Below are 27,649 nucleotides of genomic sequence, written 5' to 3'. Positions count from 1 at the left end.
GGACATAATCCGTCTAGTCCAAATGCACCGAGGTGTGTATAACCTGTTTAAGCCTGTTAGCTAGGGTCGACGTCAAGATCTTGCAATCCTGGTTGGTCATGGAGAGTGGTCTGTATGATCCACAGTCTAAGGGTGATTTCCCTTGTTTCAGGATTGGTATTATTTCTGACTCTGTCATACTATCCAGTAATTGTCCCTGTGTGTACACCTCGTCATAGACTTCTAGCAGTTTAGGTGCTATCGTCTGCTTGTATTTCTTGTAGAACTCCCCGGGTAGTCTGTCAGGCCCGGGGGTCTTGGCCGTTGGGAGGTTGTCAGTTCTTTTACTATCAGTGGGGCTTCCAGTGTCTCTATCTGTTCCTCTGTTAATTTGGTTGTTGGGTCAGGGCTTCCCTTATTTCCCAGGTGTCTGCCTCTTGGTTTGGGGAGAATAGGTCTTCGTAGAATTGCGAGAATGCCTGGTTAATGCCCTCTTGGGCTCTCAGTACTGCCCCAGTCTTGTTCTTAATTGCATTTATTGGGTCTTTTTGTACTTCCTGCTTCGTTAGCCGGGCAAGAAGTATGTGTCATGATGCCCCCGGGTAAAAGCCCAGCGGCCCCTTATAGGGGCTCTTTGGACTCTGTCCTGGCGCCGTTGGCGCCAGGCTCATGTTGGACATCAGTCCTGGCGCCTTAGGCGCCAGGCTCATAAAGGAAGGTGTTTTGTGCACTTACCTGATGCAGACCATGCTGCAAGATTCAGGCCTCCCTGAGACCTGAAAGGGACTATTTTTTCATTGGGACTATTTTGCCACTCGGGCGTGGCCAGGGAAGGATACTTACCTGGAACTACTTTGGGGGCTATTTAAGCCACGCCCAGACAGTAGCTCACGCTTCGCGTTGTTCTGCATCCAAGCAGCTGAACGCTCACCGTGTCTGCTCCTGCATCTGGTCTCCAGCCACGCCCGCCTCGATCCTGGAACACCTGTAAGGAAAGAAGAGAAGAGAAAGGTGAAAACCAAGAATTTATTCAAACTTCTTACCTGCATCCGGAACCTTCGCGCCAGCGTTCCTGAGAAAAGACTTTCATTTAAAAGCACCGCGTTGCTCGCTGCAGCGCTGCGCTTCACTCACCTGTCCTCGGGAGTTCTTCTGGCTCCACCGCGACTGTCTGTACCGGTCGACACATCTCTGCGCCTAGGGGAGAGAAGAAGAGACAAAAGGTAAGCAGAAGGAACATATGAGGAAAGCCTAATTTTCCGCCATAACACTTACCGGTCTTCTGTTGGTGGACCATTCCTCATTTCGGGTCGGCGCCGCTTCGTTGGCAGGTACCGCACCCCGGCCCCTATGGGGAAAGGACAAAAGACATTACTGGGGGAATATAAAGACATTAAGAGGGATCGCCCCCATCGCTAACTCACCTGAGTTTACCATCGGCAATTCAATCCCTCAACGCATCGCCTTCATTCTGCATCTTAAATAAAGGACAGATCACAGGTTAGGAAGGCAACAGAAAAGGAGGCTCAACACTTGAACTTTTGTAATCTTCATACTTACGGCGTTCCGCTCGGAAAAGTCAAGTGGCTTTTGCCAGCGCCATTCTGAAAACCAGTGAAGTAACTGGACAAACACGCGCCCCTGCACCAGAAGCAGGATGGAGAGTTCATCCTTTCAAACCATAAGGTGAGCTTCAACCGGAGATTTCGGAGGAAGTTAGAGAAGAACGAAAGAGGGAAGGGGGGAGCAAGCACACTATTCTGCGGACTGTTAATCCCCTTTCTCATCTGCAGAAGGATATTCCTACTGGCCAGACAAGCAAGATTTGTCCTGTTCAGTCGGTGTTCCGAGTTCTGCGCATCACGCTCGAAGAGGCCACAGCAACCCAGACTAGACCAGCGCCTCCGTGGGAGTCAGGTGAGCGTTACAGTATGTCTGGCTTATCGCCCTCAGCGTGCAATTTTTGTACATATTTCCCATAGTCTAGTTTCGCCAGCTTCTCCCAGATGGTACTGCACTGTAATCTTAGCGTTATTAGTTCAGTCGGTTCCTTCCCAGTTAAACCTGGCTGCTTCTCTGCTGCCTCTATGTCTCTTTCTACATCCGAAAGCTACCTTAGGTTGCTTCTCTTGTGTCCTCTGGTCTTTCCTATTGCTGCTCCTCTGACCACTAGCTTAAAGGCGTCCCATAGGCTCCCAGACTTGTCTTCACTGCCTGTGTTGTGGTGGAAGTAGTCTTCTATTGTTTCCTGCATGTGTTCCTGGAATTCACTATTTTTTATTTATTTATTTGAATTTATAAAGCGCACAAAGCGGCCCAAGGGCCTTGTGGCGCTGTTACAAGAATGCTTCCTTGGTTACACATTGAAGAGACAAAGACAATGTCATCTGCCTGAGGTCCCTGGTTACATTGAACCCGTTCCCAGACAGGTGAGCTACACAGTGAGGAACAAAAGACAATATCCCCTGCCTTGGGATCCTGGGTTACATTAACCCTTTTGCCTGACAGGTGAGAAGTAGATTCAGTTAAGAAACAGGGGGCTAGCGAGGGCAAGAATCCACTGTTGGGTGCAGGGTGAGTCGTTGGAGAGACTAGGGTCTGCTACTTGAAGAGTTCAGTTTTTAGTAATTTGCGGAATACTAGGTAGGAGGTTTCGTTTCGGAGGGCCGTGGGGAGGGCGTGAAGCAGGACCCTCTGGCTTTGGCCCTTTTGAAGGTTTGTGAGGAGAGACCTTTTAGGTCTCGATGAGGTATCTCTTGAAATTGTTTCTGAAAGATAGGGGGGAGCTGAGAGTGTGAGGCACTTTTGCGTTAAGGACAGAGTCTTGAACAGTATCCTTTCTTTAATTGGGAGCCAATGTGCCTTTTGTCTGGCGCTGGTGGTGTGCTCTCTTTTAGGGATGCGGATGGTGGCCCTGAGCGCATTATTTTGAACAACTTGGAGTCGGTTAAGATTTTTGGAGGAGGTACTGGCAAATAAGACATTGCAATAGTCCAGTTTGGCTCCTACGGTGGCTCTGGCTATGGAAAGGCAGTTGTTCGCTGTTACACAAGGTTTGACAGCATTTTTTATTAGTTTAGTTGTGAAGGCAGCTGAAGATGCAATGGCGCTGACTTGGAGTGTCATAGACAGCGTGGAATCAGTGTACACACTAAGAGTTTTATCTGCTGCTGAGACAGGAATTAGGGTGTTGTCAATGCTAAAGGTCTTGTACTGTTTGTCCATTTTGTTGAGTGCTTCCTTGAGGCCTACTATGAGGAGCTCAGTTTTATCCCCATTGAGGCATAATCCATTGGCTGCCATCCAGGCTTGGATGGTGGAGTAGATTTTGCATAGAGCTTCTATTTATTTATTTGCATTTTTAAAGCGCTCACACAGCCCGGGGTCATCGAGCCACTGTTACAGGAATATGTCTCTTAGTTGTGTATTTATAATGCGCTTAATACCCGGAGGTTTCTAAGCGCGGACCCGGGGATCGAACCTGTGTTGCTTCGGGTCGTCTTGTTTCCAAGGCGAGCACGTTGCAGCTGAGCTATCCTCCTGCATCTGTTTCGTATGATCCCGTGAGGGGAAGAAGGACCTGGGTATTGGCAGCATAGTTTGTGTATGCTATGCAGAGATTATCCAGATCATTGAAGAGGGGTAGAGTAAAGAGATTATATAGTGGGGTGAGGTGCAGGAGCCCTGTGGGACTCTGTAGTAGATGGTGGTCGGGGCTGCACTGGCTTGCTATAAGAATACCTTCATGGCTCTCCCTTTAAGAAGGAGGTAACCCAGGCGGTGGCTTCTTGGGACAATTGGGTTGAAGTGATGAGTTGTTTGCAGAGTGTCTCATGGTCCACAAGATCAAACGCTGCAGACTAGTCGAGAAGGAGGAGACGCACTGGCTTTCCTTCATCCATTATTTCCCCTAGTTGGTTCTTCAGGTCTAGAAGCACAGTTTTGGTGCCATGACCAGGGCAGAATCCTGATTGCCTCTTCCGTAGGATGTTAGATTCGAGGAAGAGTTGAATTTGATTGTATGCAGCTTTTTCAAGGATCTTTAACAAAAAGGGCACTCTTTTGGCGGGTCTGTAGTTGTTAGGTGAGGTTGGGTCTAAAGCGGGTTTCTTCAGGAGAGGGCGAACCCAGGCCTCCTTCAGGTATGATGGGACAGTGCTTGAGGCGAAAGAGGCATTGATGAATGCAGTCATGAATGGTTGTCTGCGCAATCTTTGATGAGATTGGCCGGCAGACATCACCCTTACAGTTGGATGGTTTTATGCTTTTTAGGATAGCTCATGCTTCTGATTCCGACACTTCTATGAAGGTGAAAAGCGTCTTTTGATCTGTGGAGGGAGTGTTGTCTGATGTTGTGGTAGGTGGGTCAGGAGTAGGCAGGGCAGCGAGGTGAGCTTTAATTTTACTCTGCAAGAATAAAAAAGGTGGGTTTCTTGCAGCATTGCCACTTGTACTATCTTGTAATGCTTCCGCCCTTAGTCGCCACGTTGGTATAGGGGCCTCTTGTTTGTGTATCTCCATGTTGCTAATAGCGGGGCATGGCCCGAGAGGGTTCTAGCCTTAAAGCCTCTTTCTGTGAATTCCCCTAGGGTTTCAATAACCCTAAGATGTAAAGATGTAGTCTATTCATGTGTGTGTGTGTTCCGTGTGGGGCGCTGTAGTGGGAGTACCCTCAGGTTTCGTTATGCATTTTCCTCCAAATGTCCTCTAGTCTCAGTCGGGTTAAGAGCGCCTGTAGGGCTTTTGCCGGTGGCACTGGTTTCTTGTATTTGTTATCTGACCTATCTAGCATCGGGTTAAGTGTGCAATTGAAGTCCCCTCCCCAGATGTACGTCGCCTCCTTGTATGGAGCTAGTCAGGGTGCAAGCGTATTGAAGAACCCTGTTGCGTTGTGATTCGGGGCATATGTATTCACCAAGCACACTTCTTTGTTTTCTAACAGTCCATGCACTATGGCTAGGCTGTGCTCGTTGTCTTGTTCCATTGTTATGAGCTGGAAAGGGACATTGGGGCTTCCCACTTTAGTACTCCTCTGACATAGCTAGAGTAGGTTGAGCCATATATTTTCCCTCCCCACTTTCTTGCTTCTTGGACTGTTTTTCCCTTGTCAGGTGGGTTTCTTGCAGCATTGCCACTTTCAATTTCAATCTGTTCAGCAATGCATACACTCTTAGTCTTTTGACGTCATCATTCAGTCCTCGTACATACCATGTGGCTCTACTTATCTCTTCAGGGCTCTTTGTGGCAGCCCTTGATGCGGCCTGTCTCTTCTCATGGGCTTGTTTGTTCCACCTGTATGTGCTTCCAGCTGTCTCCTCTTAGTTGTTTGCTTTTGTGTCCTCAGCTTCTGTTCTTGCTTCCATTTTGTGTTCGATTCTTACACAGGGTAGGGTTGTCTGGGTTTCCTTGCCCCTAAAGTGTCTCATATAGCTTCCACCTCCCTTGTGCATTTGTCCTTTTGTCTCGTGTGCCTTTGCGTTGTTCTTTAAGTCTGGTGTGTTCTCACGCTCTTGTTTCACCTTTCAACCAACAAACTTTAACTTTTAACAAACGCCCAGCCAACCTGCCCTTTCCTTGCACAGTCCCAGTTTCCCGAAGCTGGCTCGACGCAGCGTGATACCTTTGAAATGGCATCGCAAACTTTTGACGTTCCATGGGATCTTTTGACGTGGCGACCATCGGTGCAGCCATGTGATAGCTACTACATCCCTTCCCGACTCATCTGCTTTTTCAGTACAATATCTTCTACTTTTCAACAAGTATTGCAATAAATCGCCCGGTCGTGCGGTTCTAATCATCCTAAAGACAAACTGTTAACACTTAGTCCACCTTATTTCCTTCTAGAATGGTCATTTTAGGTTTTACTTAAGGCTTCCACTCCCCAGATCATGGTTTTTACTAAATTATGGAAGTGGCTTACATCTAATAACTAATAGATAAAGAATTATGGGTAGGTCATTTCTCATTTGTATTCCAAAAATGGCAAACTTGGGTTGTGCTGTACCTTAGGAAACATTTGACTAGGAAGAAGCAATACTTTGCTAACAGATTCATTTTAGTTATAATCTGGTGGTGATGATAGATCAGTAGGTTGACCTATGAAAGGCATGCTTTTTTTATATATATATAGTTGTGATTAATGCTCATAATTAACATGCTATTTTTATTACGCAGTGGAAATAGCTGACTCTGTCTCGTCTGCTCCTTTGGTGAAAGACATTTCCAAGAGGTTCTCTACACCCGACGCGACTCAATTATCCACCGAACCAGCCTGGTTGGCCTTGGCAAAGAGGAAAGCAAAAGCCTGGAGCGACTGTCCACAAATTATTAAATGAACAATGAAGTGTTTTATTTTTCATCGATGTTTGTTACCCAATTCCTTTTTTTATTCGAATTGTACAACTTTTTTTTTACCATGGAGAACACCAAGCAAAAAAAAAAAGTGCTGCAAGCTCAGCAGGATCCGAAGTTGAAAAACTGGTAGAGATGAAGCTTGTCGAGTTCCTAACTGTGACAGTTACCGTCGAGCAGTGTATTTCGGTCCAGGTCTTCAAGTGATGGGAACATTGTAATGAATTTATTCAGACAACGTCTTTCCTCTTGTGCATATCACACCCAAATAAAGGGCACTACTGGTTCCTCAAAGTGAGGACGGTCTGCAAAATATACATTTGCTCTTTGAGTTCCAAGTCATTTTGCCCCTTTCCTTCAGAATATAATACTTATTTTTATCTGCTGATCTATGAAAATGAATTTAAAAAGTGGATTGTGCTTGTCGATATGTCAAAACACAAATCCTTGAGAACACTAGCAAAACCAGAAGTGTGGTTGCAGTTCAGTGAGTCATGTTGACTATATATTGGCACAGCTGAAAGTTGCACATTTCACAAATGTGTCCTGCATGAGAATGAGTAGATCAAGTCACTACTGTAAAGCTTGTGATACTGCTTTCCATAGTTCTTGTCCTGGCCTATGTAAATTCCTTTCCTATTCCTACTTACTTAATAACCCTACCCCTCTTTCTTCAAGGGTCACTTCCCAAGTCCATACAATCACCCCAGTAGCCATTCCCGCCAAGAAACTAGGAGTATGCTTGAGACAAAAAAGGGCAAATGTATAGCACCCTATATTTCCTTCTATACATTGAAATATACCACCTCCAGCTCGTACTGATATGATGCATCCAGCCAAGGGCAGTTCCAATTTTTTTTTAGGCTGAAACTATGCTACCGTTATAAGATAACAGCACACACGCTGGCTACCTACTCCCTGTACAGCACTCCACTGCTCTCGAGCTAGGTCTGCACTTATCAATAATATAAAAATACCATAGAGGGAAGGAGCACACCATATAAATGGATGTAGGTATATAGGTTTCTAACATAGTGCTTAATGCTCCCTTCAGGCCATTTGAAAGCACTATGGGAAAGAGAAAATATGGGGCGGTGGAATAGTCGGCAGTCAGGAGAGAGGTCGGAAATTATACCAGGGTTGAGGACAGTAAAAAGAAGCAGGGTCTGAGAGTGAGCAGGAGCATTTTTCTCTCATAATAAGATGAAACTTCAGAAGAGGATATGAAATGTTGGTGTCTCTCAGTTTCCAAACACATATGGAGTGCGTTCAAGGTCCTCCAGCCACTGTCTTGAGGACCAGACAAACATTTACAGACACCATGTTATAGATTTGCACTGAATACCCAATATCGATTGTGTTGCTTCTGCAAGACTTCCTGTTAGAGCCTTTGCTTGTGTTTCAGGGAATTTTATTTTACAACATTCACTTTAATTAGCAGAGAGTGCCTGTTTTCCTAACGTGTACTTCTCTAGTTATTATTTGTTTTGTAACTAAATGACATTGTACTGTATACTCACACCACTGTCTTCGAACGCCAGAATGAAAAGATAATCTTTTGTAAACTGAAGAGCCTTTCCCTGCTTGAGCTCTGTGAGCATTCATCGTTGTTCCTCAACAGACTCTCCTTACTTCACCACGTTTGGTCGGATGCATTACAAAGGAAATGCAAGAAAAATGTAATAGTTGTTGAATGCTTCAAAGCCCTGAAAAGACAATTTCCTTGCAGCAGATAAATAACTGAAGGAGAAAATGTCCTATACCCATGCAAGCACAGACTGGCAACCCACTTAAGGATCCGGAAATGTCTGTCAGTTTACGCATGTGTCACGCCACCTCTCCTTGTGTCCCCACACCATCCTCTTCCCCCTCATCCTTCTCAGCACTCAGAGAGAGCACTTAACAAAAACTCAAATAAATGCATTAATCACTGTGTTGAAGCCCAGAGGTCGCAAAGGCTTTTGCTGTGCAATGGTATGTTCTGAGGTTTTATTTCAGAAGATGGGCTATCCCAAAAAAATTGCTGCTACTGCATTTTATGATGTTAGTAAGGGCTTATATACAGGCTGCGTTTTAAGTCTGAAAATGTCCATGCGCTGAATAGAAGTCTTTAAAATATTCTTGCATTTTAATTTAGAGGAATAATGATGTGTTGTTGCCTTTTCCGTTAACACATATTATGGTACAATAATACAAACCTGTATGAAAGCAGAAGTCCATTATTTGTCATAATCACTATTCTGACTGCATGTTTTTGCTTAATTACGTTGTGCACTTGCGTTGTTTCACATCGGCTTGTTCTAGTTTTTAATATGAAAGTGTTATGGTATGTTAGATCACAGGCAAGTTTGAGTCAAAGCAACAATCAATGCAATGCATTGAAATTATTATTATACCTTTAAATGTTTTACTTTTTCGTCCAGGGTGTTTAGTATTTGTTGTCTTACTTACAGGAACAAAAGAGATCTTCCAGTCAATTTATCTTCAAGATACTGATATTTTCACTGGAGGTTTTGCTCGAATAAACCGATATTTTCCTGTAGATGTAGTCAAAGGAAAGCAGCACAAGAATGTGAGATGTGGTGTCTGAGAAATCATGTCTGAATGAAATATCGTGTTGTGAAAAATCAGTAGACAAAATAGAAATAATACATTTATTTTATTGTCGTATGGAATATCTCGACATAGTGAAAGCATATTCACTGGTAGTGTGAGTGAGGAGCAGGACAGCAGGACCTATGTAGTGTACATCAAAGCACACAAATAACAAAAAGAGCTCAGAAGCGTACAGTTTGACTTTAATCGATGTTCACAGCACTGTTTAAGGAACTTTTCATATTGTACTGCCAGAATTGCATATCAAAAGAAGGCTAAGTAATTTAAAAAAAAATGTGTTGAATCACACGATCTTAGGTCCCATGGTTGAAGATCAATGAAACAATGAGAAAATAAGAAGCTAATAAGATGCTTTGCCTTTTTTATTTTAAAAGGTCATTATTTATCGATTACAGGATTTGTATTATACGCATTGTCTTTTTGCTGGGGGATAGGAAGCCAGGACAAAATAGCTGAGAACCAACCTGGAATGTTTTGTGTGATCTGTTCAAGGTCTTGGCTCTTTAATTTGTGGAGTACATCTGCATCTGTGTTGAACATTTGCCAGGGATTAGCCAGAGGGTTTGATGAGAAGATAGCACACATACAAAATGTGCTAGCATTACACAGGAATATTCTCCAATAAACGTAGGCAACAATATTAAATTTACTACTAACCAGCAGGAGTTTTCCAAATTTTTTTAACGTTCTCTCCACAATTACAAATGTAGGTATACTCACTGAAATCTTTAACGTGATCTTCCATGTGCGTTTTGACTTCGTACTACATTGGAGGATTAGGCAATGGGATACTGATCCTTATCAGCATAACTATAATGATCTTCAAACAATCAGTGTTTCCGAGAAGTTTCAGTCTCTCTTGTCAGAAGGCCACTATTGTGCCTCTTCTGAAGAAAGTAGTTGTCAAAGTGTTTTGAGTGATTTAAGATCTAATAACAATTTGCCCATCAACTGCAAAGCTTTGGAAGACATGGTTTTGGAAGAGCTTCAATAATTTGGTGACAGAAATGACCTCCTATACATTACTCTATGTAGCTTCTGCACAAAATATGTTGTAGATACCGCACTGATAGAGATAGTATCGAAATGTCTGATTACTGGCACCTGTTCAAGGTGACTCCCTTACACACTGCTATATGTCCCATTTCCCCGATGGTAGGCCTCATTACGAGTTTGGTTGTACGGTCACAAAGTGGCAGTAATTCAATAACTCACAATTTGGGGGGGAATTACAAACTTACCACCATATTTACCACATCACAGAATTCAGAGGTTCGAGGTAAAGTGGAAAAATGCTAGAGGTGAATCCTCCACTTTACCTCCAAAAATTGCCAGAATTACCTCTTGCAGCAACACTCCCAAAAGCCCCATGGAGTTCTATGGGCTCAAAAAATTGACTCATAATCCCACAAGTAAGCCCACGGATCGGAGTTGCAGTAACAGTAAACAATGTTGGTAGTAATTCAGCAGTAGCCTTAAATGACTACCAATTACGTTACAAGGCCTGTTGTCTTAAACCGTCAGTATGTTTTAATAAATAAATATAATAACTGTGCACTTAACTGAGTCTTAAAAAGCTGTCCCTTGCTAATAACATTGATGCTCCGATCACTGCATCTTTTCGGTCTATAGTTACCTCCCTTGACGTTTTTATCAGAGTCCCACAGTAAAAAGATTCTCCAACTCTTCTATCTAAATGTTACACGTTTGAAGGCAATGAAGCCTTTGAGTCTGTCTTCCCTATTTTAACAGAACTATCTCTCCCTTAGTCTTAGCACACATTTAGCTTTTCTGCTATAACTCCCTCAAACCTTGATATTATCTTTGAAACACATTTTTCACTCTGAAGTGCTTTTCCCCAACAATTAAAGAATCAGCAGTTACATACAGTAAATGCTTCTAAACTATACATAGACTAACACATTCTACTCTAGCAATCTTCAAAGAACTGATTATATTTGGAGGTCCACAGTATCCATTAGAACCTCCATTTTGGTTGCAAGAATCTGGATGGAAGGCAATAACTGTTACTGCTTCTGCAGTTGTTGCAATTTATGCTGGTTTATCATAATTACCCACATGATGTGGAAGAAGGCTCTGAAACCCAGGAAGACTCCAGACTGTATGTTAACGCCACATTATTCTTTCATGTTGAGGTTACTTCTTCTTGCAGAATTCTTGTTATCTGCTATTATCTATCTGTTAACTACAGGTTAGGTATGCGCTAAATGCCATGAGGTGATTTCTTTGAAAGAAAACAAATGAAATCTTTTATTACAATACAGTTTGCCAAAAATGCAGGATGCTTGAAAAGCATTAGTAAGAAAAAAGCCAGAAATTAAAGATTTTAAAATTATTTAATTAATCAAAGGAACAATATAAAAGTAATCCCAATATAACTAAACCATGTAATATTCGAGGTTAAAACCAGACCAACAGCTTAAGAGAAAGTGAAAATGTGCTTTGCTTGTGTTTGAAAGAAAATGCATTAAACGGCAGGTGGAGAGAGAGAGTGGTTATGGGTTGTGCCCTCCCATTTAAAGTATAGATGGGTGTATAGTTTTTTAAAGATTGAGCTACAACAGCTTCAATAAGTGTACACTTTAAAGTGCACTGACAGAAACAAATTGAACCATTCTTTCCCCTATAGATTGTCCTTTATTTCGGAAGCAATACAAATCCAAACAATTGTTCTTTTAAAAAGGTCTGCTTTTCAAATAATCAAAATCAAACCTTTGCCCTAGAATTTTGCTAATTATATACTGAAAACAAATACATACATGTTGAAGCGTTTGGAAAATGAAGTGCTGTTGTCTCACCAGTAGGTGTGGCGCATCAGGAATGAATCTAGTCCTATCTCTTGACAAAGGAGCTAAACCTCCATTCGGGTGAGTTCAAGTTGAAAGACTTTGCTTCATCAAGTTCTACTCTGTCACCGACCCTAAGTAGTAGCTATCTAAGTCTCGTTTAGAGGTACGTAGACAACAGTGGTCAGTATTTTAACTCTATGTACAATAAACAACAATTATAGAGAAGGGAGGAGGGATGAAATTGCCATCAAAGGTTCTAAAAAGATTTAATATTGAATGATGGAAAGCCCTGGACAGCTAAAAGGAGTTGAGGCAATTTATAAGACTAAAGTTTCAATCCTGGGGTAATGAGAACTTTTATTGGCAATATCATATCATTGTTCTTTTGAACCATTTCTTAGATTCAAAGAAAGGTTAGGAGTATTACAGTTTCTTTGGAGGATGTGATTAGTGTGATCTTGTCAATTCTTTTGTCAAGAGTACTCATTTGTATTTAGCGTTTTGAAGACTTTAAAATACCCAGCCTCTTGTGTCCTTTTCTGTTTCACACAGTGGTTTCAATGACTTTTCCATATGCAAAAAATAGGCATTTATGCTATTATTAATCTCTAAAAATATTCACACTTCCTGATAGGTGGCTATACTACTCATGAGTCATAGCACTACACACCCTCAGGCGCATCCTCTATATATCATTATACTGCCCACTCTTAATGTATTTCTATTTTAGTGTACAGTATCTTTTTAAAACAAAAAATACAATAATTCACCATTGATAGCTTTATTAGATTAAGACATGTTTCTCATTGCCAGCTAACAGGACCGTTTAGTACATGCCACTGGAGGAAATAACCAACGTGCTCAACAAAGCTAGCAAGCAAAGATATTTTTTGGCCTAATAAACAGTATCACCTGCCCAAGAATCTGCACTGCAAGTTTGCCGGACTAACACAATAGTATTCCTATTTATAAATGCATATTTTTATATCTATAGTAGCAAGACTGATCACCACATCAAATATGTTAAGTTTCTAATATCTAGCTTAATTTGGGTCTATGATTCTGCTTGGCAAACACTTTCTTTTGAAGATGACAAACAGTAGCTAAAAATTGATCCACACCCTCTTGCCAACTACTGACTGAATGAGGGACCGTTAAATAATATACATGTCCAAGGTTTTGTCACTACTAATGTTATCCTAGGTAAAGCTTCCAAGTAAGGATATATTAAAATGTTGGGGTATGTTCTGCAGAAACTGGGATTCGGATACAATACATGTACAGAGTCAAAATATATCTCTGCCACCCGTGGGACCAGCACTCTGCACGGTGGAATTTGCACTAAGTACCAATAGTGTTACTTTTCTTTGGTTCTATTACTTCCTGTACTGAACGACAAAGTTAGAAATCTGTAAAGAAAATACTGATGCAATTACTCATGTAAAATCATATTTAAAAGATTAACACATTATTGTATTGAAATATATTATTTTGATGTAACTTAAAATAAATCTATTGCTGACAGGATTAGTTATAGTTAGCGTCTGTATTAATAGAGTATTGTATAAAATTGTAAACCAATGTACAATTGTTGGAGTTCAATTTTGTTTAATGTATTTTTTTTATTTTTCAGATGTCTTAAAGTGCAATTGTTTCTTATACAAATGATATTAATTCATATAAAATTATAATACAGTTAAAGGTGGCAGACATATATACTGAAAGTCTCATTTGTTAACTTTAATTCAGGTTACTTGTTTATTTCCATTGCGACTTTAAGTGCTACAAGTGTTTTGCAAAGTTTTAACTACAATAAAACAAAGCAACAAGTCATTTCTGCATATGTTTCATTTTTGTTCTTTGAGATTTATTACAATGGACAATGAAGGAAAAATACTTATTGTATAAATATGTTGCCCTCTTAATGGCCTTAAGTATTGTAACCCTTTTCACTTTGATGAAACGTACTGTTCCAAAGTGTAATTTGCACACATATTTAAGAGACAATAGAAACATGACCATACTGCAATATTAGATGTTTAGGTGCAGTGAAAAAAATATCTCATGTAAGAAGTGCGACTCAGGTGCCCTCTTTGTAAAGTGTCCTCCCGTGTTTGTCGCACAGTAATTCAGTGTTACAACGCAAGCACCTTGTAAAGACTTTCTCACGCGTGTTCACTGAAAAGTGGAAGGAGCTGATTTATGTTATCACGCAAGATCATAGGGCAATCTCAAAGCGCTGGTAGGAGCTGCTCATCATGTAACCTCAAGTGCAGCACTCGCCAACGGATAGGCTGTCAGCATTACTAGCACTGACACATCCCAGCTAAACAAATTGCCACAGGTCTGAAGGTTACAGCCCTTAGACCAATGTTAACATGTACACTGTCAAATATATTTTATTTATGTGTTCATAGCATTTATGCAGTGCCCAGACCCTTGGGTAACACAGCTTTTGTACAGGGGATACAGTAGAAACATCAGATAATTTCTAAGACATGGAAGGATTAATCATTTTGATCAAATTGTTTTCACAAGGCTCTTGAAGGCCCGGTAAGAGGGTTTGTTTCTGATATAAGGAGGTAGGGAGTTCCAGAGAGTGGGGGCTGTGACACCGAATCAAACTGCTCTTGCATATTTAAATCGGAGAGACCAACGAAATGTTTTTGGAGTATTGCATCACACGCCCCTGATGTTTCATGGAAATGCTGTTGTTGAGGCAGAGTGGAGCTTCATTGTAGATGCAGCAGTGAGCAGTAGTCAATGTTTTGAAGTAAATACAGGCTTTGCTGGGCGGCCAGTGGGCATCACGATGTGTTGCTGTGATGTGGTCAGAGCATCGAAGCCCCAGCGCTGCACACATAGCATTATTGTGGAGCAGTTGAAGTTCTTCTAGGTTAGTTGCTGAAATGCCCTTAAGTAGGGCATTGCAGTAGTCCAATTTGCAGTGTATGAATGCTCTTGCGAGCATAGGGCAGTTACTTGGTGAAATTGTCTACACAGGGAGATAAGTTTGAAGGAATGCGCTGTGAACGATGCAAGGGCATTGATGTGCTTAGTCATAGGGAGTTCTGCGTCTAGGTAGACCCCTTAAGTTTTGACATGTTTGAAAGCTGGTCCTGCTGTGCCGTCGATGAGAAGTGAGGAATAGGCTGTGTCAAAGTTCTTTAGGCGGTTGGGTGAGCCTACAATGAGTAGATCGGTTTTATTGTCATTGAGGCATAGGTTATGAGTGGCCATCTGTTTTGAATGGAGGTGAAAACACTATTTATAGTAGCAGTGTCTTCTGGGTGATTGCCTGCCTGTGATGGGGATAAGGATTTGAGTGTCATCTGCAAAGTTAGGGCAGGTGATCCCCAAAGAGTCAAGTATGTCAAAGAGTGGTTTGGTGTAGGTGTTATAAAGGGTGAGTGATAGGCAGGAACCTTGGGGTACGCTGAAAGGGACTGGGATGGGACCAGCTGCAGAATTTCCAATGAAAACTCTCGAAGTTCATTCAATAAGGAAGGATTTGACCCAGGTAACAGCATCTATGAAGAATTGGAAGTGGGACCTGAGGTGCTGGTATAGTGTGTCATGATTCACAAGGTCAAACGATGCTGAGAGGTCAAGATGGAGGAGGATGGCTAGGTTGCCAGAGTCACAAATACTGTCAAGCTGCATTCTAAGGTCAAGAAGGGCTGTTTCTGTACTATGTTTGGGTCCGAAGCCAGATTGTCTTGATCCTATAGTTGGTGGTTTTCAAGGAATTGGTGCACTTAATTATAGGCCACACGGTCTAGAATTTTAAGCAGGAACGGGACAGTGGTTATGGGATGGTAGCTGGTTGGAAGTGAAGGGCCCAGTGATGGTTGTTTGAGGAGAGTAGTGACCCAAGCGGTTTTGATATTGACAAGACACGACATTGGCCCTAAAAGAGGCATTGATAAAAATCTGTATGATAGGGGTCACGGTGGGGGCACAGAGTTTAACAATATGTGACGGCCAGCAATCTCCCTTCTCCAGCATGGGGTCTGACATGGATTCACATGCTCATGAATATTCCCCATTGTCAGGCTGGGACTCCTCGGTAAAAGAAAAAACAGTTCACTTTCACTTTGAAGAGAAGAACGAAAGTCGAAGCCTCTTCAAACTCTACGCAAAGTGTGGTTTAAGGAACGTCATTGTGGAAGATCAGCATCAGAAATGCTTATATTACCTGCATCCGGACCACGGTGAGGAGGGATGAGAGGTGTACTGTGGTTTCTTGAAGAAAACCAAAAAGGATTGCTACAGCAGACTGTTAGCGTGACTCAAGTCGAGCAAAGCCGCTGACTCAGCCGCGGGGCAGAGTCAAGCCTCATCTAGGACTGGCCAGTCTGAGGAGCGAACTCCCTCTGGGAGGAGGTCAAGATCCTTTGAGGACACCACGCTTGTGGGGTACAAGAGAAGGCCAAGCTCCATGACGCTAGCGCCGCTGGGTTCGCTGCTGATGCGTGCCCCGAGTCGGACAAAAGGCGATCTCCATCACCATCGGCCTCTATGGTGAGCCTACCATCGAAAGAGTCCTCTTCAAAGAGGAAGTCCCCAAACCCGGCAAAACTGCATGTGTCCGTGGATACGCCGGACAGGTCCGGAGAGAATGCCATGTCAACTGAGTCGACAACAGCACCATCAACAAGCAGTGACAAGCTCATTGTTAAGGAATTCAACAGCGACAGCTATGATAGCTCTGAAGGAGAGTGGGTCCGCGAAGGAGGTGGCAGCCATGCCATGGGTGTCCATACCCCTGAGGCAAGATATGGCTGCAGAAGCAGCGACGAATGCAGCGGCCACTCCAGGGTTAAGGAAGGATGCAGTGACCACACAGACCCACCAGCCTCCTGAGAAGTGGAGCTCCCCCGGTACGCGGACCAGCGGCCTGTTCCAGATAGCCCGGAGCAGATCTAATCAAGTACTGACAAGGAAAATGATCTGGAGGATGATTGCTACTCTGAAACACTTGTGTATAGGCACGTTATAAATGCCAGATCATATGCACGGATCACGAGGGATCTCCTGTTCACAAGAGGAGGCGCGTCAGCAAAGACCCTACTCTGCTGGCTCCATTCACCCCTAGAACTAGGGACGTGTCGCTGGATATTCTAATGTCCCTGCTCAAAACTGGTCACCGAAATCCAGCAGAGTATGCCTCCAGGACATGTGCCTTCACGGGACACACGAAAGAGAAAGGCGAAAGGGGGGTGCTGATCCTCGGCATCATCCGACTCCTCCCCCACCGCCACCACCTTGCCATGAAAAGACCCCACCCAGACCCCTGGACCTACACATGGACACAGCTGCCAAGGGCACTGTGAGGACGATGACTTAAACACGGCCGACGGGGAGACGCTGACGAGCCCCAAAGGGCCTCCCCACCCAACAAAATTGGATCCTTTCATTCCGACATGTCAAGGGCCTCAGAACTGTTTCAGTAAACGCCCAAGGAGACCCAGAAGGAAGGCATCATATACCGATGGTGCGAGTCGAGAAGAAAGACAATCATGCTTCTTCCCTTCCTGGACGACATCTGGGAGGAAGGCCTGGCACTAATGAAAAACCAGAGTACGGCCCGACCAAGCGGGACAGGCTGCAGATGAATTACAGGGTCCCAGATGCAGCCCCCAGGTGCTTAAGGTCTCAGCCCTCGCCCGACTTGGTGGTCCCCGCAGCGGCCAGGAAGCGTTCAGCAAACCTGCCGTCAGCAGCCATGCTACCTCCGGACCAGGAGAGGAAGAAGCTGGATCTAATCGGCAAGAGAATAATTTATATGGCAGCCTCTACCATCAAGGAAGCTAACGCCCTAGCCATCTTGTCCCGATATGCAAGCGTTAAAGACCAACACAGAGATGGCACACTCCTTGGGAACTTTGCAGTAGCGAAGGCCGTCGTCCTTTTGCTCTTCCAGAGGAAAACCAGGAAGATCCTCCAAACATTATAATACACCATACCAACAGCCTCCACGCTCCTTTCTCAAGAAGCGTACAGGGGTCGCTCTCAAGTCAGCGGATGACAGTGGCAGCGTCGCCCGCTGGGCAGAGCTCCAACCCGCAAGCAGGCATGAACTGGTCGTGGGCTTGGTCCCCTACCTAGGTACCCCGATAGGAGGCTAGCTGGAGAAGTTAGTCAGCACATGGGAGAAGATCAGCATGGAAAGATGGGTGCTGGACACACTCAGACAGGTGTCCTCGTATCCCGCTGATTCAGTTACAAGAACAACATGGACCACAGCTCCGGCAGGAGGTGCGGGCCATGTTACATAAAGGGGCAATAGAACCCGTCCCCCAGCCTCTCTAGGGCTACGGACTGTAAACCAGATACTTTCTGGTTCTTAAGAAAACGGGGGGGGAGGGGTGCAGGCCGATACTAGATCGTTGTCGTCTCAACAAGTACAAGTCCAAAAAGCTCTGGATGGTCACGTTGCAACACGTGCTTGGCCAGCTGGAGCAAGGAGATTTTCTGACATCATTGGATCTGGTGGACCACATCCCCATTAACAAGAAACACTGCAAGTTCCTACGGTTCATAGTTCAAGGTCAGCATTACCAGTTCAAGGCTCTGCCTTTTGGCCTGAAATCAGTACAGAGAGCGTTTACGAAGTGCCTGGCCATGGTGGCGGCACGTCTTCGTGTACAAGGCATCCACATATACCCCTACCTGGATGACTGGCTGGTGCGTTCGCACTCACGCACTCTGGCGGGTGAACACACATCGAAGACTGTACATCTGCGGAAAGAGTTGGGGTTCTCCATAAACTATCCAAAGTCTTGCTTGACGCCATCTCAGGACATGCTGTTTCTAGGTGCCCGACTCAACACAGTGACGTGTTTGGCATCGCCCTCGGAGGAGAGAGTGATAGGCGTACAGGGCCAAGTACAGCGCTTGCCGTCAGTGCAGACGGTGACGGTTCGGTCCATCTAGTCGCTGCTGGGCATGATGTCCTCCTGCATCAGCCTCGTTCACCTGTGCAGACTTCACACGAGTCCTTTCCAGGAGTTCCTAGATGTGAGGTGGATGCAGGTGTCGGGGAACTTTGCGGACAAGATCTCGCTCAACGAGGAGTTCCGTCGGGCGATTCAGTGGTGGGGCGTACATCCACATCTTGCCTAGGGTGCTCCGTTTCTTATTCCTCCTTACCAGGAGACAGTCACCATGGAGACCTCTCTAGAGGGATGGGGAGCCCACACTGGACAGTTGCACGCCAGAGGCCTCTGGCAACTGAAGGAGCATGACCTACACATCAACGTTCTCCAACTTCAGGTGGTATTCTCGGCCCTCAAATCTTCTCTCCCATCGTTGAAAGACAAGGTGGTGAGGATCTTCACAGACAACACCACCACCACCATGTTCTACATCAGAAAACAAGGAGGGACCCGAACCCCGGTGCTTTCCAAGGAGGCCCAGGACCTGTGGCGCTGGACCGTTGGTCAAGACGTGTTCCTCATTCCGTTTCACATAACGGGAGTCAAGAACACCATTGTGGACTCGCTCAGCAGGGAACTGTGTTCTTGCCATGGGTGGGAACTTTTCTAGGACCAGGTGGATTTTCTGTTCGGCAAATGGGGCCAGCCCCAGATCGACCTCTTCACGATAGTGGCGAAAACACCAAGTGTCAAAGTTTTGCCAGCAGGCTCCCTCACAGTTATTGATCTATGTACTAGTATTACTAGTATAGATCTATGTATCTAGTTATTGATCTATGGACGTGTATATACTAACGATGGCTGGGAAGATGAAGTGGTGGGGAGCAAGGCACTGACCTTTGCCACTTCACCAGTGAGCAATTTGCAAGAAGAGAATGAAAAGTGCCTGAAGGAATGGGATAGGAGTGCAAAGTTGGTAACATGGGTAGAGAATGAAGCTGGTCCAATGCCAATAATCCCCCTGAAGACACCAGCTCTGTGTTACCAGCAAAATGGCGATGTAGAAGTTGGTGAGAATGTGGGATGCCAGACTATTGAGACTATCCCGGCAATGGGAGCAGGAACGGCAGTGCTGATGGATCACTATTGGGCATGTGGATCTAAAGCATAATGAGAAACTGACACCCGACTGGGGAGGAATATGCTCCCTAATACACATAAACATGCCTTCATTAGTGGTACCCAAGAAGGATGTGAAGCTTGATGACTTTCCGAAGATGGAAAACAATAAGCGAAAGAAGATGTCACTAGTGATAGCACCACCTGTCCAGATAGAGAAGATTGACGAGCAAGGAGGACTGAGTAGAGTGAAAAGAGGGGCAAATTACTTCTCAGGCAAATCAGAAACACCAATGGACGAGATACCAGCAGGGCAGAGACAATTCAGCAGAAAACAAATGTTCTTCACATCACTGATACCAGGAGTGCAGACATATGCAAATGCCAAGTGGTTACAGATCACTCGTTGGGAGTTGATGGTAACGATAAATTTGACAGTGAATGGGTTGAACGCTGTAAAGAAGGAGCTCAGGGCAATAAGATTGGTGGTGCTCCAGAATAGGTTTGTTCTGGATATCCTCACAGCAAGGGAAGGAGGAGTCTGCGCAAACAAAAATTGGGAGTTCATGTTGCACATTCACACCTGCCAATGGCAAACATAACGGAACTCTCAGGAGCAGTTGCACAACTGGCACAGATGCATGCGAAGATGGAGGATGAAGCATGTGGAAAGGGGAAGGACAAGAGCTGGCTAGCATGTCTATGGTCATGGATGCCATCAGGGCTATCAGATGGACTGAAGGTGATATTTGGAGCACTGGCACTAGGGCCAGCATCCCTGTGTGGGATCAAAATCTGCATTGGCAGGTGCAAGAAAACAGCAGAAGAAGCAATAGGAATGCAAATGCTGATGGATGTGAACCTAGGAGTAGCGATGGATGACAATGTAAGAGAGAGAGATATACTAAGGGAGAGAATAACGATGTGTGACCTATTTCCGGCAGGCACAAAGGTGGACAATCCCGGTGACCCAAGGAAGTAGGAAGGGAAGTGGGTTGGGTGTAACCCCGAAAGAGTGTGCCGTTACATGTACCGGTCCTTTGATGACCATACAAACTATTATGGACACCTCAGAGGGGTGATGAAAATATGGCAACTGAAGGAAGACAAGTAATTCTTTTGTAATGTGGTCGACAAGTCGACCAGAGAGGGGATTGAAGAGGGAAGGTAAAAGTCTACCCCTGTTCCCCCTCCCACGAGACACACGAACCGGAAGAAGAACCGAAGACCCCACAAGCGTCTGTACGAGTCCGGAACGATTCCTACTGCTCCCATGATAGACAGGTACACTGAAAGGTACCCCCTCTGTCAACCCTATACCCCAGAAGCAGTGAACACATTGTCCAAAGTGGATGAGGAGCCACGAGACGCAACCAAAGACACCTCCATTGACAGTCTCGACTAAAGTGCAAAGAAGCCTTGCATGACATTGTTAGAGACATCACATCATAGCAGCGTTAGACACGAAGCACATGTGCCATCCTCACATCGGAACATAATCACGCACCCGAATACACGAAGAACACATGCATGCAGTTCTATAAGTTAGAGGACAGAGATATATACATACGGTCTTCATGTTTATTATTTTGTCACTAGCTTGACCACAGCAATGTAGAAACTGCAAGAAGCAAGAGATACTGAACAAGCTTGCAGATGCCTATATGCAACTTAACCCTATGGAACTGAAGGAGCACCCAAGGGACCTGACAGAGCCATGAACAACGAACCTATAGATACTATAGAATAGCACGAACAAGTAGAAGCCATGCCATGGCTTATGAAAATTACTGTAGGCCATAACCGTCAGAGCAAAGGCTGAGCTGAGATGAATTCAGCACGATCAAGAGAGCAAACGTGTGGGACGGGAACCACTGCCAAGGCCACCAAGATACGAGTGACATTCCATTCCCTGAACTACAGTAACACCAGCACAGTCAATGTGAATAATTCCTCATAAATGGAATTCAGAGCTCTAGAAGCCCAAAACACAGTCTCTGAGCATGTGATCCGGCCGAGTCGATGATGAACCGAAACTAGCAGCTGGGAAGCGGAGCAGTCTCACGCAGCCAGAGAATGGCTTGCAAAAAAAGTTGTTACAGGAGGAGACGAATGTTGCATGATATGGACGAGCACTCTCATAGTCTTGGGGGGTGCACACAACAATGCAGACACATAGTTGTCCTTATTAACTTGAAAATGTACACTCCAAGCTGAGAACCGATTTGTGTCCCAGGCCTGAGGGTGACAGCTCTAGCCAATCACAGTTCAGGCCCCTGGGGGTGGGTAGCAACAGGCAAGAACCAATGGTAAGACCCTCACACTGCAACATCGTAGAAGTCGCATTTTTCGGGGATGGTCCAGGCCTGACATCTGACATTGGAGAGCCAGTGAACTAACACATATAGGGACTACTATAGGGGAACTACCACTCAACGGCCAAGCCACTCGCTCTATAGGTTTGCTGGAGAAGGGCCCAGATTGTGATGTGATATGCTGACGCCATAGCGCTACAAAACTGGGGTGGAAGCCAGAGATCTCTGAGACGTTCCAGTAGCTTGTTCCTTGTACTGATCCCAATTGGTTTTGGCTGCAATAAACCACAGTTTGAACTTGCTGTATGTCTGGGCCTGCGTATCTTTTGACAAGGGCAGGAGTTGAGCCTTCCATGAGTTCTGGGTTTGCGAACTCCTAGTAGCCCAGAACCTACTTGGGAGTTTTATCTCAACAAGTGTAACTAAAATCTGTAACGCAGGCTACAGCTAGTGTATGAAAAATCTATAGATCAATGGACACAGAAGTACGTGCTATCTGTGGTGTTGCTGTGTTAAACAAGCCAGAAAAGCACTGACCTGGGGAGGCATGCGCTGCTGTTTAAACCAGGAGAAAAATGCTGCACGAGCAAGGCCTGAAAATTAAATAATTGACCAGGATTTAGTATCAACAAAATTCCCTGGTTATAAATCTGTCTATGAGGCAGTTACCACTATGATAGAAGAAACCTATTAGACTGGTCTACGTGCACAGAGGTGAGTGTACCTGATAATGTTATCTTTGCTGGAGTATAATACCTGGCAAGGGTTCTTTCAATGTACCCAAGACCCCCCATAGTTTGTATTATCCAAGCGTAATGCTGGGTGACAAAGGACTTTTTAAAAAAACACCATTTAATGTAATATCATTGCTGCACACATAAATCCATAGCACCACACAGTTATTTAAAATTGAAAACACCCACGAGTTGCTTCTCACCTGGGGACTTTTTTGGAGTGTGTAAATATTTGCCACAAGTATGTGAATGCGACTGAGCATAGCGAGGTAGCCAAAACTAATGAAAATGGGTTGGGTGGGTGCGGGGGGATTCTTCTCCCTCCCCGGAGTAAACGTTTTGAATAATGGGCTAAACTGGTGCATTACACAGCACACTTTCTGGGAAATTGTGGGTAAAAGGCCAACAATCTGTTTTGTAGGGTGTAGGGTAAATCATGAAAAAAAGTACAATAGATGCAAGTCACCAAAAGTGCACAGGGCCTTTCCCAATGCATTATCATGCCGGTTCCTGCAATATATGCCAGTATAAAAAACATTTTTATGCTGGCTGTATCTATACATTTCCATGCTTTCTCTACGAACAAATGCGAGTATTCCCACATAAGACCATACTTATGTTCACTTTAAAACGTGTTTGTATAGTATCATTACTGGCACTAGGCACAAAACTGTCAATATATGCAAGTACTCCGATCTAAGTACATACCCCCGTTGGTTTGGCCAATAAAAGTGACATGTCACAATATGAAAACCTGTCCAAACGGGTTCCAATGTAAGCCAGTCTAGACCCACAAGAACACTTATCTTGCTTGACTCAACATATATGCTCAGTTAATAAAAATGTATTTCTTGCTACAGTGAAGAATATACAGTCCGCTGAACCAAAACAGTCTGGCGAGGTAACTTATAATGCTTGCTTTTTTGAAGATGCCGAGTAGTAAATGTCATGCCACAGTAAGCAATGGCTAGACTGACTCACCAAAATGCCAGTCTAGCCAGGGAATGGCACACAAGAACTTGCCTTTGCCCAAAAATATCAGTAAAACATGCAAAGTCAATAAAGAATGTGGCACTAACTTTGGGTCAACTTCTCTTACAATTGTCATTGATAGACGCATGGCGTGTAATGCACCCTGGTAGTAGGCGATATACATATTACTCCTCTGTGCATAATAGCGAGTCGCACATAGATTATTGGTTCATATCCTCAAACATTTCAAATACACTAAAGAACTGTGAAATCTTGCCCCGCACGCTATCTGATCACTCCCTTGTGCTGCTGGAACTCAGGCTGAAACACGTCCCCAGACCGGTGAGGAGATGGAGAATGCCTGGTGGGATACTAGGTGATCCAAATGTGGTTGTGGTCTTGCACATTGAGATAACTAACTTTTTCACAGACAATGTGGGGACAGTGGATCTGGTCTCCACAGTCTGGGAAACCTTTAAGGTGTGTGTCAGAGGAGTCCAGATGTCGAAATCCACGGGCCTCCTGAAATGTGTTCGACAGGAACTCGAAGGGGTGGAAAAGGAATTAAATACCTTAGAAGAAACCTAAAGCCGCACTCATAGTGGGGATACACTTGCCAAAATACACAAACTCCTTAGAGACTTTGACAATCTGGCCAAAAGAGAGATACGGTATATAGCGGCCCTGCCTGGGCACGCAGATACGGAGAGGGGAATAAAGCGGGGAGAACATTGGCCAATCTGATCAAACACGAAAGGCAACTGAACCCAATTACTAATATCCAAACAGCACAAAATGAAGTAGTCACGAGTGAGGAAGGCATAAACAACGAATTTGTTAAATTCTATAAGGCACTCTATGAGAATAAAGCTAGAAAGCCCCCCACTGAGATAAAAGCTTATCTAGCTATGCCCAATCTCCCGACGCTCCCTGATGAAAACAAAATGGTTCTCGATCAGCCTGGCACTGTGGAGTAAATTACTGAAGCGATCAAGGATCTTTCATGTGGTAGGGCACCGGGTTCGGACGGAATGGGTGCCGAATTCTATAAAGAGTTCCATGAAGAACTAGTCCCGATAATGATGAAAACTTGGAGGAAGCCCTAGAGAAAAACATATTGCCCCCGACAATGAGAGAAGCTATAATAACCCTATTGCCCAAGCTCCGACGTCCGCCACATGATATGTCATCTTACAGACCCCTTTCGCTCATAAACGCAGACGCGAAGATATTTGCGAAGGTGCTGGCGAATCGAATGCTACCCATAGTATCCAGATTGGTCCACCAGGAACAGAGTGGATTTATCCCTCAGAGGTCCACTGCCTTAAACCTACGCAGGTTGTTTGGTATAATGGCACAGATAGACCCGTACAGAAACGCGGTCGCTGTGTCCTTTGACGCCGAAAAGGCGTTCGATTCGGTTTCATGGGTATACCTTTTTTCAGTAGTAGAAGCATTTGGAGTGGGACCCAATTTCATTAAATATGTCAAGCTGCAATATGCCGCCCCTGGGGCAAGAGTGTGTACCAACAGGACTATCTCCGAAATGTTCCAACTGGGTAGGGGCACCAGGCAGGGCTGTCCGTTCTCACCCATTTTATTCGCCTTAATGATATAACCCATGGAGGCTGCTGTTAGATTGCGACACAGGGATAAGGGAATCAAAATGAAAGGCTCTACCCAACTAATTTCACTATATGCAGACAATACACTATTATATATCCGGGAGCCCGATAAAAACATTGCACCTATAATGGCAGACATGCACGAGTTTGCTGAATACTCTGGGTACACCGTAAACAATGCTAAATCAGAAATATTCCTGCTTACCCCCTCTACTGTTTGTCCAGCTGTGACATGTAGACTTAAGTGGTCGGAACAACATATTAGATACTTGGGGGTGCTGGTGTCCAGGAGCAGATATACCCTCTATATTGATAACCATTACCAGGCACTACAATCACTTAATACCAAATTGCAGGTTTGGAGACACCTCCCTATTTCGCTCCATGGGAGGATTGCAGTTCTTAAAATGATCACTCTTCCCAAGCTATTATACTTATTTGTAAATGTGCCCATATGGCCTGGCAGGGATTTCTTTGCCAAACTACGATCAATGGCAGTAACATTTATTTGGAATGGGAAAACAGCCAGAATAGGGTGGGAAAATATGACGGAACCGTACTGCACCGGAGGCATAGCCGCTCCGGACTTTGAGCTCTACTATCTGGTTGCTCAGGCACAATTCGCGAAATATTGGTATGACGAAACAGACACCTCACGACATACATTGATAGAAACACACACCACTTACGCCACGGACATACGATCAGTCATTTTTGACTCACGGTACAGAGATACACGTGAATACGACCCAGTGAGCTGTACTGTTCGGGCCTGGGGGGCGATATGTAAGACTGAAACTAGAGACACCCTATAACCCAGAGATTCCCCTGTGGAACTTCCCGAACACCCCCCCGACATTCGATGCAGGTAGGCAGGAAACCTGGCACCCCAATGGAGAAATGAAGGTGGGCAACATGTTTATAGATGGGAAGTTTGCGACTCTGGCAGACTTTACGAGAGCTATGGGTAGAGGACCACTACAGACACTCAATGCTACCGGATGAGATCTGCATTCCAGGTGTGATGGCCACTCTTCCCTGATGAGCCCCTCCCACACCCATGCCTAAAACTGGTTACAACTAAAGGAGGGCTGGGAATTTCCAAATTGTATGCATCAGTACAGACCCACACCCCCGCGGCAAACCGGGTTAAAGAAAAATGGGAATCAGACATGCAAACGCTTATACCTGATGAGAAATGGCACAGATATTGTGGGCTTACGAAAAAGGTATCACTCAATGCTGGCCTGCGCCTGATCCAGTTCAAAATCCTGAATAGATTGCACTATACACCGACTAAGAGAGCCAAATTTGCACCAGATTGCTCAGGTGACTGCCCCAAATGTGGCTCTCTGCAGGCGGGGCCCTTTCATATGTACTGGGAGTGCTCCGTTTTGGTGGGGTTCTAGGGATGGTGGCTGGAATGCTTGCGCAGATTGCACAAATAACCCCACATCTGACTCCTCAAAAGTATTTATTCAGGGATATGGCAAGTGTTCTGAAAAAGCTAGAAGGCTATTCATCAATGATTCATGTGCTGTCACCAGAAAATGTATACTACAAGCTTGGAAAAGCCCCACACCGTCAAGCATGAACACTTTCTTGCACGAATTGATGTATGTTAACGAATCTGAGGAGCAGTACGTCTTGACCCAACCAGGCGCAAGCCGATCAAAAGACATCTGGGGCCCTTTCAGGGTGTACCTATGTGAAATGCTTTCGGACAATGAAACCACTATGTAACCTGTATATTACCACTGTGATTAAAAGATGTACCATTGTATGATGTGCTGAAAGTGATGTGGAGAAGGCGCTACTGTATCTGTTGTGACCACTATTTAAAAGAAGTTTAAAAAAAAAAGAATTCTCCAGTGATTCCCAGTCTCCAAGGGCCTTGCACATACGGTCAGCTTCAACCCCTAAGGAGTGCCTCCCCGGCCCAGCCTTCACCCTGATGGGTGAGGACTGGGGCGGGGACTCATCAGACCTGGTGTGGCTGGGCACCCGTTCTGCGGGAGAGCCTGCTACACTAGGAGCACCCGTTTGATTTTTGCAATTTATTTCGTAAATATATATATTTTTTAAGTTGGGGTCACAAAGAGTCCCCAGGGGCTGCAACTGCGACCTCTGGCGACACCCAAATGACGTTCCTGTAGTATCTCCATTGTCGCTATGTTCGGACTGGGGGAAGGGACAATGGACAAAAAACTAAGAGGCCTCCTAAATATTGGGTGTGTGGTTGCAAAG

At 44.6% G+C, this 27,649-nt stretch overlaps 1 protein-coding gene across 6 annotated transcripts in view; it reads left to right on the top strand.

Annotated features, from left to right (window-relative positions):
* Positions 1–13,589, top strand: part of CRACD (capping protein inhibiting regulator of actin dynamics) — a 983,102-nt gene extending 969,513 nt beyond the window's left edge. For all 6 annotated transcript variants that reach the window (XM_069631614.1, XM_069631616.1, XM_069631613.1 and 3 more), the window contains one exon: positions 6,154–13,589. In XM_069631614.1, coding sequence (XP_069487715.1) covers positions 6,154–6,314 — 161 coding nt within the window. In that variant the 3' untranslated portion in view covers positions 6,315–13,589. The remainder of the gene's footprint in view (positions 1–6,153) is intronic.
* Positions 13,590–27,649: the final 14,060 nt, after the last annotated feature.

This window comes from Ambystoma mexicanum, chromosome 6q, assembly GCF_040938575.1.
Source record: "Ambystoma mexicanum isolate Mex_15411 chromosome 6q, UKY_AmexF1_1, whole genome shotgun sequence".
Taxonomy (NCBI): domain Eukaryota; kingdom Metazoa; phylum Chordata; class Amphibia; order Caudata; family Ambystomatidae; genus Ambystoma; species Ambystoma mexicanum.
This window is presented reverse-complemented; position numbering and strand designations above follow the sequence as displayed.